General features: G+C 42.8%; 1 protein-coding gene across 1 annotated transcript in view; it reads left to right on the forward strand.

The window, feature by feature from the left end:
* Nucleotides 1–3591: 3591 nt before the first annotated feature.
* Nucleotides 3592–18145, forward strand: part of LOC308170089 (chemokine-like protein TAFA-5) — a gene marked incomplete at both ends in the record, with an annotated part of 17940 nt that continues 3386 nt past the window's right edge. The window contains 2 exons of the mRNA XM_080544821.1: nt 3592–3676; nt 15217–15366. Coding sequence (XP_080400947.1) covers nt 3592–3676; nt 15217–15366 — 235 coding nt within the window. The remainder of the gene's footprint in view (nt 3677–15216; nt 15367–18145) is intronic.

Here is an 18145-nt window from a genome sequence, read left to right on the forward strand (position 1 = left end):
CAGGTCATACAGGTACAGGTAATACAGGTACAGGTAATACAGGTACAGGTAATACAGGTACAGGTACAGGTACAGGTACAGGTCATACAGGTACAGGTACAGGTAATAAGGTACAGGTAATACAGGTAATAAGGTACAGGTACAGGTACAGGTACAGGTCATACAGGTACAGGTACAGGTAATAAGGTACAGGTACAGGTACAGGTATACAGGTCATATGGTACAAGATGAACTGGTGCAACATTAAGTTGACTTACTTGCCATTATGGGATCCATGCAGAAATGGTCACAGGAGCATTCTGCACCTACTGTCCATTGTCTAGCTGTGATGTGCATATAATACTACTACTACTACTACTACTACTACTACTACTACTACTACTACTACTACTACTACTACTACTACTACTATTACTACTACTACTACTGCTGCTACTACTACTACTACTACTACTACTACTGCTACTGCTATTATTACTACTACTACTACTGCTACTACTACTACTACTACTATACTACTACTACTACTACTGCTACTACTACTACTGCTACTGCTACTACTACTGCTACTGCTACTACTACTACTACTACTACTACTACTGCTACTGCTACTACTACTACTACTACTACTACTACTACTACTACTACTACTACTGCTACTACTACTACTACTACTACTACTACTACTACTACTACTACTACTACTACTGCTATACTACTACTACTACTACTACTACTACTGCTACTACTACTACTACTAATACTAATACTAATAATAATATTAATAATAATAACGACTTTTATTTGTATAGCGCTTTTCCTGCAAACGTTGCAGCTCAAAGTGCTTTATGAACAGACAAGAGTTACATCACACACCTGTAGTTATCAAACTTACCTCCGCTAGACACACCTGTCAATCACACCTGTCAATCACAGGAACTGGATCGGTCAGCACTCTGTGTTAAACTCAGAACACCTGATCAGTTTCACAATACCATCAATACTTTATCACACACACAAATGCACATGTGTGCACAAACATACACACACACACACACACACGCACACAGAGTATGGCCAGTGTATATACTGTCACTGTGATCTGGCACTGGTTTCTTACCACGTTTAAAGATCAGGGTCAGGGTGACCCTATGGTGTAACAGGTCAGGGTCAGGGTGACCCTATGGTGTAACAGGTCAGGGTCAGGGTGACCCTATGGTATGACAGGTTAGGGTCAGGGTGACCCTATGGTATGACAGGTTAGGGTCAGGGTGACCCTATGGTATGACAGGTTAGGGTCAGGGTGACCCTATGGTGTAACAGGTCAGGGTCAGGGTGACCCTATGGTATGACAGGTTAGGGTCAGGGTGACCCTATGGTATGACTGGTTAGGGTCAGGGTGACCCTATGGTGTAACAGGTCAGGGTCAGGGTGACCCTATGGTATGACAGGTTAGGGTCAGGGTGACCCTATGGTGTAACAGGTTAGGGTCAGGGTGACCCTATGGTATAACAGGTCAGGGTCAGGGTGACCCTATGGTATAACTGGTTAGGGTCAGGGTGACCCTATGGTATGACAGGTTAGGGTCAGGGTGACCCTATGGTGTAACAGGTCAGGGTCAGGGTGACCCTATGGTATGACAGGTTAGGGTCAGGGTGACCCTATGGTGTAACAGGTTAGGGTCAGGGTGACCCTATGGTATAACAGGTCAGAGTGACCCTATGGTATAGCAGGTTAGGGTCAGAGTGACCCTATGGTATAACAGGTCAGAGTGACCCTATGGTATAGCAGGTTAGGGTCAGAGTGACCCTATGGTATAACAGGTCAGAGTGACCCTATGGTATAACAGGTCAGAGTGACCCTATGGTATAACAGGTCAGGGTGACCCTATGGTATAGCAGGTTAGGGTCAGAGTGACCCTATGGTATAACAGGTCAGAGTGACCCTATGGTATAGCAGGTCAGGGTCAGGGTGACCCTATGGTATAGCAGGTTAGGGTCAGAGTGACCCTATGGTATAGCAGGTTAGGGTCACAGTGACCCTATGGTATGACAGGTTAGGGTCAGGGTATAAGGGGTTTTAGAGGCAGGATATTTCCCTTCCATCTTAAATGGGTTAACAGTTCTGTAGGTATAAAAACTAAACTAGGCCACAATAAAGAGGATCATGTTAGGAGAACCACAGCCTCTGAGACTGCTCTGTCTTTTCAAAAATGTCTTTCATAAACGTTCAATTAAGTTAATATGTATATCAATGTGTTCATATTCAACACATTGACCTCGTATCTTCTTTAAAGTAGTAACATTTAACTTTGGTAGAGCGTAAATGTGGTTTTGATTGATTGATTGAAAACTTTATTAGAAGATTTGCAGAAGTAGGTACATGAAAGTACATATTACATACAAGGTCAACTAACAGGATAAAAACCCAAGAAAGCCACTGGCTTATTTCAATTGGGGTCCTTGATTGGTGTGAACTGAGATCTAGCAAACATCTAAAAGTACAGTATGATGAAATCTGTATCTAGGCGATGACATTCTGATTGTCCTTCAAGTTGTCTTACTGACTCAACCATTGAGACTCAAACTGTGAAAATATACAAAACATTAATTGAATAAAATTGTTATACAACCCCCATTCCAGAAAAGTTGGGACGCTGTGTAAACTGTAAATAAAAACAGAATACAATGATCTGCAAATCCTTTTCGACTTATATTCAATTGAATACAGTACAAAGACAAGATATTTAATGTTCAAATTGATCAACTTTATATATTTTTGTAAATATACTCATCTCCTCCCTCTCTGCCCTCAGACAGAAACCGCCTGTGGAATCGCCCGGAGATGAACATGTTCACTGGTTGTGACGTCACACAGAGCGCTGGGGGGTGTGACACCGTTAGTTAGGAGGCTGAACATCGACTTGTATCTGAGCTGATAGTTGGTGAGGTTTCATTTGACGCGGTTTCATTTTAAAGGGGAATTTACGCGGACGAACTGTGAATGCGAGGGAGTCCAAATGCATCAAGACTATTAACCCTAACGAAGACGGGACCACCAGACCCAAACCCGGGACCACCCAAACCCGGGACCACCCAGACCCAAACCCGGGACCACCCAGACCCAAACCCGGGACCACCCAGACCCGCCGTGCAGTTACGGAGAGATGATGAGACACATTTAGTTTTACGGAATTGCTGCAAAGTGTTTCTGCCGTGGCGCAGAGCTGAGCTGTCCTAGAGAGGAGAGGTCTGCAGGAGAGAGCATTACTCCGAGGGATATGTGATATATGATATGATATGATATGATATGATATGATATGAGTGTAACGGCTTGAACTTTCCAATCCACGAGGCTTTCTCAATTGCGAAAACATTGCCAACATCATATCAACTATATCTCTATTTCTCCCCATGGATTGTGCCAATGTTGCGTCTTATTCCGAATTCAAGCCCAAAGTAGCCCAGCCTTAAGACATGGTTATTCCACGGTTATCTCTTAGTTCAGTAACCTAACAGAGATGGATTATTAAACCTAACAGAGATGGATTATGTTTTATGAGACTTTGTGTTTCTACGGAACACCGCGGGGATGCAGCTCCTCCGCCCGGCGTGCGTGTTGACGTGCGCGTTGATCTGCTGTTTCCTCCTCCTCCACTCCCACCTCCTCAGAGAAGGTAACTACCTGACTACTATATATATATATATGTAACTACCTGCTTATTATAACTATATATCTATATATATATATATGACCTACCTATCTATCTATCTAACTATCTATATCTATATATATATATATATATATATATATATATATATATATATATATATGTGTCCTCCTCCACTCCCACCTCCTCAGAGAAGGTAACTACCTTATAACTATATATATATATATATATATATATATATATATATATGTAACTACCTGCTTATTATAACTATATATATATATATATATATATATATATGACCTACCTATCTATCTATCTATCTAACTATCTATATCTATATATATATATATATATGTGTCCTCCTCCACTCCCACCTCCTCAGAGAAGGTAACTACCTCATAACTATATATAAATATATATATATATATGTGTTTAACTAACTACCTTCTTACTATGTATATATATATATATATATATGTTAATGTTAGCCTATATATGTGTCTGCCTTGTTCGAAACACTGTGAAACGCCCGTTCTGTGGAATTTAACATTTAATAACATCTCTTATCAGAGAAGGTTTACTAACATCTCTTATCAGAGAAGGTTTACTAACATCTCTTATCAGAGAAGGTTTACTAACATCCCTTATCAGAGAAGGTTTACTAACATCACAACTGATGGAATACATTACATTTCAACAGGTACATTCGTGTGTGTGTGTGTGTGTGTGTGTGTGTGTGTGTGTGTGTGTGTGTGTGTGTGCGCGTGTGTGCGTGCGTGCGTGCGTGCGCGCGTGTGTGTGTGCGCGTGTGTGGTAGGAGAACAGATTATTGTTACATTATTTATTTGGGTTCTTCAATAGACCAGACTGGCACCAGAGTCTTACTGCAGGGCCATGGCAGGGTCAATAGTAATAACGTCAGGACATTATAGTATAGTAGTAGTATAGTAATAACGTCAGGACATTATAGTATAGTAGTAGTATAGTAATAACATCAGGACATTATAGTATAGTAGTAGTATAGTAATAACATCAGGACATTATAGTATAGTAGTAGTATAGTAATAACGTCAGGACATTATAGTATAGTAGTAGTATAGTAATAACATCAGGACATTATAGTATAGTAGTAGTATAGTAATAACATCAGGACATTATAGTATAGTAGTAGTATAGTAATAACATCAGGACATTATAGTATAGTAGTAGTATAGTAATAACGTCAGGACATTATAGTATAGTAGTAGTATAGTAATAACATCAGGACATTATAGTATAGTAGTAGTATAGTAATAACATCAGGACATTATAGTATAGTAGTAGTATAGTAATAACGTCAGGACATTATAGTATAGTAGTAGTATAGTAATAACATCAGGACATTATAGTATAGTAGTAGTATAGTAATAACGTCAGGGCATTATAGTATAGTAGTAGTATAGTAATAACGTCAGGACATTATAGTATAGTATAGTAATAACGTCAGGACATTATAGTATAGTAGTAGTATAGTAATAACGTCAGGACATTATAGTATAGTATAGTAATAACGTCAGGACATTATAGTATAGTATAGTAATAACATCAGGACATTATAGTATAGTATAGTATAGTAATAACGTCAGGACATTATAGTATTAGTATAGTAATAACGTCAGGACATTATAGTATAGTAGTAGTATAGTAATAACGTCAGGACATTATAGTATAGTAGTAGTATAGTAATAACGTCAGGACATTATAGTATAGTATAGTATAGTAATAACGTCAGAACATTATAGTATAGTAGTAGTATAGTAATAACGTCAGGACAGTATAGTATAGTATAGTATAGTAATAACGTCAGGACATCCATATGTTCACATTAGATGTTGTCACTCACATTAACATTGCTCATGCTTATTTTCTCTCTGAGACCTTTAATGGTCTGAGACATTTATGTGCAGTACTAGTTCAGTTGATAAACATACGTATATGTATGATTTACTTTTCAGTAGCTTGTGGGATATTGTGAGAGCAGTTATTAAAAATCACTTGTTTGGAGAATATGTTCATTAGTATTCTACACCTGTTTATTTGATCGATTCATTTGTAAACATTTTTGTTATTATTTATTATATTTATGTATATATTTATGTATGTATATATATACACAGTATATACAGTCATGGCCAGGGTTAGGGTTATTGGCACCACCTCTCCCAGAACATTGTTGCAGTTACAAATGCTTTGGTGTTCACATGTTTATTCATTTATTTGTATTGGAACAACACAAAACAAGCCAAATCTGACTGAATTAATTCATATTAAATAAAATAAACAAATCTAAATTGTAAGAAATAATTGTATTTCAAGCAGTAATGCTCCTTAGGGTTAGGGTGTGTAATAAATGTGATGTAAGTGCTGCTTTAATTTGTGTTTAAACTCACCTGTGGCAAGTTACCAGTGAGCTACCAGGGAGCCACCCCTCCTAAATGTCGTTGTTTGGTGCGAACCTAACCCTGTAGTGTGTGTGTGTGTGTGTGTGTGTGTGTGTGTGTGTGTGTGTGTGTGTACCTCACTGAGCATGGAGAAAATAAAGAGGAGCAATGAATTGTCTGAGGATTTTCCAGAATTTTACAGCCCTGTAGCTAACCTCTCTGTAGCTAACCTCCCTGTAGCTAACCTCCCTGTAGCTAACCTCCCTGTAGCTAACCTCTCTGTAGCTAACCTCTCTGTAGCTAACCTCCCTGTAGCTAACCTCCCTGTAGCTAACCTCCCTGTAGCTAACCTCTCTGTAGCTAACCTCTCTGTAGCTAACCTCTCTGTAGCTAACCTCTCTGTAGCTAACCTCCCTGTAGCTAACCTCCCTGTAGCTAACCTCTCTGTAGCTAACCTCCCTGTAGCTAACCTCTCTGTAGCTAACCTCTCTGTAGCTAACCTCCCTGTAGCTAACCTCTCTGTAGCTAACCTCCCTGTAGCTAACCTCCCTGTAGCTAACCTCTCTGTAGCTAACCTCTCTGTAGCTAACCTCTCTGTAGCTAACCTCCCTGTAGCTAACCTCCCTGTAGCTAACCTCCCTGTAGCTAACCTCTCTGTAGCTAACCTCCCTGTAGCTAACCTCCCTGTAGCTAACCTCTCTGTAGCTAACCTCTCTGTAGCTAACCTCCCTGTAGCTAACCTCCCTGTAGCTAACCTCTCTGTAGCTAACCTCTCTGTAGCTAACCTCTCTGTAGCTAACCTCTCTGTAGCTAACCTCTCTGTAGCTAACCTCTCTGTAGCTAACCTCTCTGTAGCTAACCTCCCTGTAGCTAACCTCCCTGTAGCTAACCTCTCTGTAGCTAACCTCTCTGTAGCTAACCTCTCTGTAGCTAACCTCCCTGTAGCTAACCTCTCTGTAGCTAACCTCCCTGTAGCTAACCTCTCTGTAGCTAACCTCCCTGTAGCTAACCTCTCTGTAGCTAACCTCCCTGTAGCTAACCTCCCTGTAGCTAACCTCTCTGTAGCTAACCTCTCTGTAGCTAACCTCCCTGTAGCTAACCTCTCTGTAGCTAACCTCTCTGTAGCTAACCTCTCTGTAGCTAACCTCTCTGTAGCTAACCTCTCTGTAGCTAACCTCCCTGTAGCTAACCTCCCTGTAGCTAACCTCTCTGTAGCTAACCTCCCTGTAGCTAACCTCTCTGTAGCTAACCTCCCTGTAGCTAACCTCCCTGTAGCTAACCTCTCTGTAGCTAACCTCCCTGTAGCTAACCTCCCTGTAGCTAACCTCTCTGTAGCTAACCTCCCTGTAGCTAACCTCCCTGTAGCTAACCTCTCTGTAGCTAACCTCCCTGTAGCTAACCTCCCTGTAGCTAACCTCTCTGTAGCTAACCTCCCTGTAGCTAACCTCTCTGTAGCTAACCTCTCTGTAGCTAACCTCCCTGTAGCTAACCTCTCTGTAGCTAACCTCCCTGTAGCTAACCTCTCTGTAGCTAACCTCTCTGTAGCTAACCTCTCTGTAGCTAACCTCTCTGTAGGCTAACCTCTCTGTAGCTAACCTCTCTGTAGCTAACCTCTCTGTAGCTAACCTCTCTGTAGCTAACCTCTCTGTAGCTAACCTCTCTGTAGCTAACCTCCCTGTAGCTAACCTCTCTGTAGCTAACCTCTCTGTAGCTAACCTCTCTGTAGCTAACCTCTCTGTAGCTAACCTCTCTGTAGGCTAACCTCCCTGTAGCTAACCTCTCTGTAGCTAACCTCTCTGTAGCTAACCTCCCTGTAGCTAACCTCCCTGTAGCTAACCTCTCTGTAGCTAACCTCCCTGTAGCTAACCTCCCTGTAGCTAACCTCTCTGTAGCTAACCTCCCTGTAGCTAACCTCTCTGTAGCTAACCTCTCTGTAGCTAACCTCTCTGTAGCTAACCTCTCTGTAGCTAACCTCTCTGTAGCTAACCTCTCTGTAGCTAACCTCCCTGTAGCTAACCTCTCTGTAGCTAACCTCTCTGTAGCTAACCTCTCTGTAGCTAACCTCTCTGTAGCTAACCTCTCTGTAGCTAACCTCTCTGTAGCTAACCTCCCTGTAGCTAACCTCTCTGTAGCTAACCTCTCTGTAGCTAACCTCTCTGTAGCTAACCTCTCTGTAGCTAACCTCCCTGGATGTGGATGGAAGAGAACAGTTGATAAACAGATTGAAACAAACGATTGTTTGAATAAAAAACTTCAATCAACTTCTAAAATAAATTCAAGCTCACATGCAGACACAGGCTACAACAGTGTCAGCTCACACAGACCCAGGAGGACCCCACTGCTGACACAGACATAAAGAAGGGGGAAGCCAAAATCATTCTGGGAGAACGTCCTGTGGACAGATGAGACCAGAATAGAGCTTTTTGTTAAAGCACATCATTGTACTGTTTACAGAAAACAAAATGAGGCCTTCAAAGAAAAGAACACGGTCCCTACAGTCAGACACACAGTCACACACACACACACACAGTCAGACATGGTGGAGGTTCCCCTCCCCTCCCCTCCCCTCCCCTCCCCTCCACAGTCAGACACACACACACACAGTCAGACACACACACACACACACAGTCAGACATGTGGAGGTTCCCCTCTCCTCCCCTCCCCTCCCCTCCCCTCTCCTCCCCTCCCCTCCCCTCTCCTCCCCTCCCCTCCCCTCTCCTCTCCTCCCCTCCCCTCCCCTCCCCTCCCCTCTCCTCCCCTCTCCTCCCCTCCCCTCCCCTCTCCTCCCCTCCCCTCCCCTCCCCTCTCCTCCCCTCCCCTCCACAGTCAGACATGTGGAGGCTCACAGATGTTTTGGGGTTGCTTTGCTGCTTCTGGCACCGGAAGCCTTGACTGTGTGCATAACCCTAACCTGCTAACCCTAACCCTAACCCATCATGAAATCTGAACCTTGACTGTGTGCACGGCATCATGAAATCTGAAGACTACCAAATCATTTTGGGAAGCAATGTAGGAAAGGGCCCAGTGTCAGAAAGCTGGGGCTCTGTCAGAGGTCATGGGTTATCCAGCAGGACAATGACCCAAAGCACAGTTAAAAAAGCACTTAGAAATAGTTTAAAGCCCCAATGTACACGGCGTGCGATTTTGTCGCACGGCAACATTCGATTCTCAATTCTTTTAATTATTTCAATTGGTGTGAATGGAGAATCGAATGTTGTTGTGCGATAATATCGCTTCGCACGCCGTGTCTCATTCAAAACAATGGAATCGAATTCGGCGGTGCGACAACATCGGGCCGTGTGCATTGGCCTTAAGACAAAGCGTTTGAAAGTCCTGAAGTAGCCAGTAATGAGTCCAGATCTAAATCCCATAGAACACCCTAACCATAGAACACCCTAACCCTAACCCTAACCCTAACCCTGGGTAGGGTTAACACCCTAACTACTAACTCTGTGGGTCTCAGAACCTGGAGTGACCTGGAGCAGATGGCAAAAGAAGAGTGGTCCAAAATCCCAGTAGAGAGGAAACTCATTCATGGTTACAGGAAGCGATTGATTTAAGTAATTTTTTCCAAAGGGTGTGCTACCAAAAAATATGTTGTTTTTATTGTTTTATTTTTATTTGTTGTTTTAATTTTGTGTCCAGTCCATTTTTGGTGTGGAATGATATCAGATTTGGCTTTTTTTCTCAGTTTTTTTGTGTTGTTCCAATGCAAACAAAATAAATAAACATATGAATACCAAAGCATTTATAATTGAGAGAGCTCATAGCCACTGTAGAGAGATGAGAGAGAGCTCATAGCCACTGTAGAGAGATGAGAGAGAGCTCATAGCCTCTGTAGAGAGATGAGAGAGCTCATAGCCTCTGTAGAGAGATGAGAGAGAGCTCATAGCCTCTGTAGAGAGATGAGAGAGAGCTCATAGCCTCTGTAGAGAGATGAGAGAGCTCATAGCCACTGTAGAGAGATGAGAGAGAGCTCATAGCCTCTGTAGAGAGATGAGAGAGAGCTCATAGCCTCTGTAGAGAGATGAGAGAGCTCATAGCCTCTGTAGAGAGATGAGAGAGCTCATAGCCACTGTAGAGAGATGAGAGAGAGCTCATAGCCTCTGTAGAGAGATGAGAGAGAGCTCATAGCCTCTGTAGAGAGATGAGAGAGAGCTCATAGCCTCTGTAGAGAGATGAGAGAGAGCTCATAGCCACTGTAGAGAGATGAGAGAGAGCTCATAGCCACTGTAGAGAGATGAGAGAGCTCATAGCCTCTGTAGAGAGATGAGAGAGCTCATAGCCTCTGTAGAGAGATGAGAGAGCTCATAGCCTCTGTAGAGAGATGAGAGAGAGCTCATAGCCTCTGTAGAGAGATGAGAGAGAGCTCATAGCCTCTGTAGAGAGATGAGAGAGAGCTCATAGCCTCTGTAGAGAGATGAGAGAGAGCTCATAGCCTCTGTAGAGAGATGAGAGAGCTCATAGCCTCTGTAGAGAGATGAGAGAGCTCATAGCCTCTGTAGAGAGATGAGAGAGCTCATAGCCTCTGTAGAGAGATAGTATAGCTTCATTACAGACGGAGACGGAAGAAGGAAGGAGATGAACTGGTGGTAATGAGCAGGGCAGAGAGAGTCTGTGGTAACCATGGAGACCCGTTACTGTCTTCCTCTGCTCCCCAACACATCTGACATCATCTAGTACATGCTGACAGACGGCCAATTACTGCAGATATCCAAATAAATAAATAAATAAATAAATAACCAAATATCTAAATAACCAAATATCTAAATAACTAAATATCTAAATAACTAAATATCTAAATAACTACATAACTAAATATCTAAATAACTACTGGACGGATTGATGGCAGCTGCTGGATTGAAAAATCAGGTGTAGTGCTGAGGCACAAATGTGTACATTTCAAGCCTGCAAACTGCGACACTTTAAATGAATGTGCAATAACACTATTGTGCAATATGACAACCCTAGTCGTTTTTATCTGTACAGTATAGTAAAAAAGTTTTTTTTTCTTTCCTACCACCAGGGGAGCCACCCCTCCCAAATGTTGTTGTTTGGTACCTGTACTATAGCAATGACAATAAAGACCATTCATTCATTCATTCATTCATAACGACATATCTAAATATCTAAATAACTACATAACTAGATAACTAGCTTCCTCTGGGCGTCACATGCTGCTGAAACAGGTCTTTCTGTCGTCCATGCTGCAGTATAATTACAAATAATAATAAAAAAGCACAATTTGCCACATCCAGAAATGTATAGACAGGGTGAATGTGAAATCAGCAGTGTCTCCCAGGTCATGGGGGTTAGGGTTAGGGGTTCACCTAGGGTCTCCCAGGTCATGGGAGTTGGCCAGTTATTTTTGTGCCACAACTTAAGACAATGGTACTGTAACATCAATACTCTTAGGCCACACCTTTGGGTCACATTAGGACGGTCACAGGGAAAGTTATGTTTTGAAACTACTGGTCAAACAGTAAGGATGTGTGTGTGTTTTGTTGATCTATAGAGGCATTGAGAAGGAGTTTATTGGTAGGTGTTGCATTGCTACATTAGTCTCATTCTACACTAATAAGTTATACATGTACTGCACAATTATGGCACTCAGTTGAAAGCCTTTGTCTAGATTTTTAGAAGTGAGAAAGGTTGCTTTGGTCAGCCCACATTTAACCATGTCTCAGTATATGGTTGCATTGCTGTGGTCTGACACATCTGCCATTCAAACCTTTAGCCTGCTCACACGGACTTCACAACACAGAATCACTCCCAAAGGAAACAGAATCACTCCCAAAGGAAACCATTTAGAAAAGAACTGACCTCTGTGTCACATTGGCCCTTTTTATTAGAAAGATGCAGCCTCACTGTTGAAGAGCCCAGATATCTGCATGGGCTGACTGAGCACAGGGGGGGAGGGAGGGAGGCAGGGGAGGGAGGGAGGGGGGGAGGGAGGGGGGGAGGTGGGGAGGGAGGGAGGGGGGGAGGTGGGGAGGGAGGGAGGGGGGGAGGTGGGGAGGGAGGCAGGGAGGGAGGGGAGGTGGGCAGGGAGGGAGGGGGGGAGGTGGGGAGGGAGGGGAGGGGGGGAGGGAGGGAGGGGAGGTGGGGAGGGAGGGGAGGGGAGGTGGGGAGGGAGGGAGGGGAGGGAGGGAGGCAGGGAGGTGGGGAGGGAGGCAGGGAGGGAGGGAGGCAGGGGAGTTGATAACCCTTATCAGACTAGTTTTTTTGCCGCCTGAGCGACTAGAACACCAGCAAGATATATGAGCTCCCATGATGCACTGGGGCCGGGGGAGTCACACTGGCGGGGGACCAGCACTGATTGGACCTGACCCTGAGTCAGATCTTATTGCTGCGGTCAAACTGCAACCAGGTTAGGTTAAGGTTATAAGGTTAGCAGGTTGGACTGAAGCTCAGCTTCTACCCTAGGGCCATTCAGGCCCTGAACACAGCAAAGACCTAGGTTCTGGGCCCTGGACAATCTAGACAATTTGATGGCAGCTACTAGATTGTAAACACAAGTGCAATATTGAAATACAACTGTGAACATTTCAAACCTGCAAACTGCGACACTTTAAATGAATGTGCAATAATACTATGTGCAATATGACAACCCTTGTGTACATAAGGTTCAGAGATAGGAAATGTTAGGATATTTATAGCATAGCATAGCATAGAGTACAGCACAGTGTTTTATTTGTATAGTATAGTAGTATAGTATAGTGGATAGTGTACATAGCCTTTATTTATGTAAACCAGCTCTTTTCCCTTCTTGTTTTTAGTATTTTTTCCAAGCACCAGGGGAGCCCCCCCTCCTAAATTTCGTTGTATGGTACCTGTACTGTATTAATGACAATAATTAATTTTGCCATTTAGCAGACGCTTTTAATCCAAAGCGACTTACAATTACGAATTACAGGGACATTCCCCCTGGAGTAACTGAGGGCTAAGTGCCTTACTCAAGGGCACACTAGTAGTGGTGTGGTTTCAGGCGGGATTTGAACTCACAACCTTCCGATCACGAGTCCAACTCACTATCCACTAGACCACCACTACCCCAATAAAGACCATTCATTCATTCATTCAAACCTTAACCTTATAAGGTTAGGGTTATAAGGTTAGCAGGTGGGTTAGGGTTATAAGGTTAGCAGGGTGGTTAGGGTTATAAGGTCAGCAGGTTGGTTAGGGTTATAAGGTCAGCAGGTTGGTTAGGGTTATAAGGTTAGCAGGGTGGTTAGGGTTATAAGGTTACCAGGTTGGAGACGTTTCTCTCTATTGTAAAAGAGCTTTTGACATTGTCTGGGGCAATGATACATGATGTGCTAACTGAACTTGACAATGGTATTGGACTTAGCTGTCACTCTTGTCTTTGTGAACACAAGCAAAGACATGCTGTTCATGACGCTTAAGTTGTTTACACATTGGGGTACTGTCTTTTTTGCTATGTAGCTAAGGATTACTTTACCCTCCAAAACAGCATTATCTTCTACTGTGGATGAATAACAAAATGGCTTTTCTCTGTACAAATAGTAAATAACTGACAGTCAGTGTTTGTAGAATGTAAGAAGTATGAGATAATAATAGTGTTGTGTTTCCAGAGTCATTGTAAAGGTCAAAGGTCATACTGTACTCTTACCAGATGTTCAGATATTAATTAAGCGTTATGGAACGAGAAGCCGTGGTGTAGCCGGAATTATCACTCAGAAAAATATCTACAATTTTATTACATGGAGAATAAATGACCTGTGGTTTAGTCCAGCCAAGGCCTTCAGCAGAAGACATGTGCGGTGCGAGGTGACGCTATACTTCATGGTGCTTACTTGGTCGCTTCATATTCCAAAGCTGTTTTGATACTCTGTGTCTGAGGACCTTTCATAGAGCTTCTCTCTCTCTCAGCTTATTAGACAGAGATTGAGATCAGAGGGAGAGAGGAGTGAAGGTGAGAGAGGAGAGAGGAGAGAGGAGTGAAGGTGAGAGAGGGAGAGAGGAGAGAGAGAACTATGGAGTAATAAAGTGGAGAAGGGCAAGATACAGTAAGTGGGGAGGATGTGTGTGTTTACCATACAGCTGGGTGGCTCAGTGAGGGAATGAATGGAGGAAGGCGAGAGGGGAGAAATTAAAGCTTGGGAGTTGGGAAGTAACCAGGGCTCGCATGCTGATGACCTCCCCTCAATGTTACACATGGACTCTCCCACCTCCAACATCTACCAGCCAGGGGGGGAGGGGGGGAGGGAGGGAGGTGGGGAGGGAGGGAGGGGGGGAGGGGGGGAGGGGGGATTGAAAGTCCTCTGGGTTTTATGATGAGAGCAGTTGCAGCGAGGGTCGTCCGCAGAACTTTCTAGATTTTCTTTGGCAGCTCTGACAGTTGTAATATAGTTGTAAGATGTATTCACTGCTGTAAATGTAGAGTGAAATATGACATGTAATAAACTGGGTTAGGGATCCGGGAGCACCGCTGACGGATGGATGAACACCAACAGGAAGTTTATCCTCTGGGATTTTGGATTTATTGCTTCATCAATTTGTTTACAGAATTATGATGAATGTGTTTACGGGGAGTCAACATGCAGCTTGCTGTTTTATCAACATTGGGCATATTGGGCCTGTGGTAGTGAGATAAGGGTTAGGGTTAGAGTCAAACGGCTGCAGCATGGGAGCTTGGCAGGCGCATTGGACAATGACAATGGATAGCAGAGACTGCACACCTAAGGAATGGATAGCAGAGACTGCACACCGAAGGAAAAGGGCTCTTGGGTTGAAGAATGGAAACATAAATGACATAACCTTCTTCCATAGCTGAACCACAGCCTCTGGTTTTTAGATGCTACTAGGAGTCAAGCACTATCATGACTCAAATAATCAACTTCTCATAGCCTTCAATTTGGGCCACAATAGGACCAGGTTATCTTCACTAGGTCAGTATGATACCAGGTTATCTTCACTAGGTCAGTATGATACCAGGTTATCTTCACTAGGTCAGTATGATACCAGGTTATCTTCACTAGGTCAGTATGATACCAGGTTATCTTCACTAGGTCAGTATGATACCAGGTTATCTTCACTTCAGTATGATACCAGGTTGTCCTTCACTAGGTCAGTATAATACCAGGTTGTTTCCCTCGCTAGGTCAGTTGGCAGCGGGGACGTGTGAGATTGTGGCTCTGGACCGGGACAGCAGTCAGCCGAGGAGGACCGTGGCGCGGCAGACGGCCAGGTGCGCCTGCAGGAAGGGCCAGATAGCCGGAACCACGAGAGCCAGGCCGGCCTGCGTCGACGGTAAGAGCCAAGACCCGCCTCCTTCCTCTTCCTCTTCCTCTTCCTCTGCTGTCATAGAGAGACGCCAGGCCTGCTGGCTGAGAAAGGCTTTAGCCTCCCTAAAGGGTTTGGGCCTGTTAGGGTTAGGGCCTTCTGTCCTCCTGTGCCACTTTCACTCTGTCTGTCTGTCTGTCTGTCTCTGTCTGTCTGTCTGTCTGTCTGTGTCTGTCTGTCTGTCTGTCTGTCTGTCTCTGTCTGTCTGTCTGTGTCTGTCTGTCTGTCTGTCGTCTGTCTGTCTGTGTCTCTGTCTGTCTGTCGTCTGTCTGTCTGTCTGTCTGTCTCTGTCTGTCTGTGTCTGTCTGTCTGTCTGTCGTCTGTCTGTCTGTGTCTCTGTCTGTCTGTCTGTCTGTGTCTCTGTGTCTCTGTCTGTCTGTCTCTGTCTGTCGTCTGTCTGTCTGTGTCTCTGTCTGTCTGTCTGTCTGTGTTATCCTGGTACATTCACGTATGAACTGGAGGATCTTGGCTCTTAGCTTCAGAGGGGATTTTCCTTTGGAAGTTGGCTTGTGAATTGTATACTATTTGGTCATTGCTGCCTCTTGCTATCAAATATTCTAATATAAATATCTGCTAATTTTATCAATATCAATGCACTACTGCAGGTGTCTGCCTAACTTCCATTCCCTCATGTATTTATTCAGTCCTCCCCCTCCTTTCCTTGTGCCTATTGTCATTGTGCCTCGGGGGACACAAGAGACCCTCTTTCTGGAAGAATCTACCATGTTGATGAATGAAGTGATTAGTTAATGGTCCTCCTTGAATAAATGCCATTATGCACATGGACAGTGCATGCTATGGATCTGCACAATGCAACAGTTAATTAGGATACACTATGATGAAGTGTGAGCTTGGGTTAGTGTGTGTGTGTGTGTGTGTGTGTGTGTGTGTGTGTGTGTGTGTGTGTGTGTGTGTGTGTGTGTGTGTGTGTGTGTGTGTGTGTGTGTGTGTGTTAGAGTGTTCAGGTGTTTCAGGATCGGTTCCTATTGCCAAAGATGCTTGGCTGCAGGTAATTAGTTGGGCAGTTGGATACTTTATGTCTTATATCAATGAAAGCATTTATTTTGTATCCTTTCTCTCTCATTTTGACATCACCATCATCTGTAATAAGGTGTACAGAGAGATCATTATCTGTATTCAGATAAAGGACTAGAAGTGGGCATGTTTATATGGGTTCGGGTTTATATGTCTCTGCTGGTTCATACCTGAAGTTACATCGGGAAGATGTTGTCTTTTCTAAGCTAATATTCATTGGCAGTTTGTGTGCCTTCAAAGCATAACTTTGATTTCATATTGCCATATAATTATATATGAAATGTATTTCTACGTCCTCATACTGTATTTTAATGTTTAACTAAACTACATTTTCTGTCCTGTTGGAGGTTTGGGTTAGGGGCTTCTGAGGTCTTGTAAAGCATCACATCGGTTAACTAGCAGTTAACTTAACCCTAACCCAGTTAACTTAACCCTAACCCAGTTAACTTAACCCTAACCCAGTTAACTTAACCCTAACCCAGTTAACTAGCAGTTAACCTAGTGTTGTAAACCTCTGACCCACTGGAATTGTGATATAGTGAATTATAAGTGAAATAATCTGTTTGTAAACAATTATTGGAAAAATGACTTGTGTCATGCACAAAGTAGATGTCCTAACCGACTCAAAACTATAGTTTGTTAAAATGAAAACTGTGGAGTGGTTAATGACTTGTAAACTTGTGACTTCGCCTGTATGTCCATGTTGTTATAGTTGTTTATAACAGCTGTTTTGATTCAGATTGTCTCTGGTATTTGGTTTCAGGTGAACCAACGTTCACATAAGCACATCTGCTTCAACTAGTTTCATGAATGATACATCATTTGAATGCTTCCAATCTGCTTCCAATCTTTCATCTCCCAAAAAAACAGAAACATCACCCTGCCCTGCTTACCCAGACTGTCACTGGTAGTGAAGCAGTGATGGTATGATATCCTGCTATCCTCACAGTCATTGTCAGAAAATGGACGGCAATTTCAGGTTGAAGCACCGCACATATATTTTGAGTATATATATATATATCTCACTCATGCACGCACACATACACACACACACACACATACTTGTTTGGTTTGGTTTGTATTGCTGTCATTTGTCATTCTGACATGTTGTTGATGTCGTTTAGCAATCTTCAGAGATTATATTAGCATTTTGATGGAAGCCAAAACATCCCAGAGATGCATGTTGTCCATGAATGCTAGGGAATACTAACGCTAACCCTTCTACAGGAGGTCATTCATAACTCTAATAATTCTAACCCTTAGAGGGATGGCAAAAAGGCAAATGATTATAGATGATATCTGCGAGGAACGGGGATGAATGATGTGTGAATAAACACACGTGTGCGAAGGATATATGGATGTATATGTATATTTCTGTATATGTATTGGATGTATATGTATATTTCTGCATATGTATTGGATGTATATGTATATTTCTGCATATGTATTGGATGTATATGTATATTTCTGTATATGTATTGGATGTATATGTATATTTCTGCATATGTATTGGATGTATATGTATATTTCTGTATATGTATTGGATGTATATGTATATTTCTGCATATGTATTGGATGTATATGTATATTTCTGCATATGTATTGGATGTATATGTATATATCTGTATATGTATTGGATGTATATGTATATTTCTGCATATGTATTGGATGTATATGTATATTTCTGTATATGTATTGTAACTCGCCGCAA

Source organism: Nansenia antarctica (genome assembly GCF_963989245.1).
Source record: "Nansenia antarctica genome assembly, chromosome: 14".
Lineage (NCBI taxonomy): Eukaryota > Metazoa > Chordata > Actinopteri > Argentiniformes > Microstomatidae > Nansenia > Nansenia antarctica.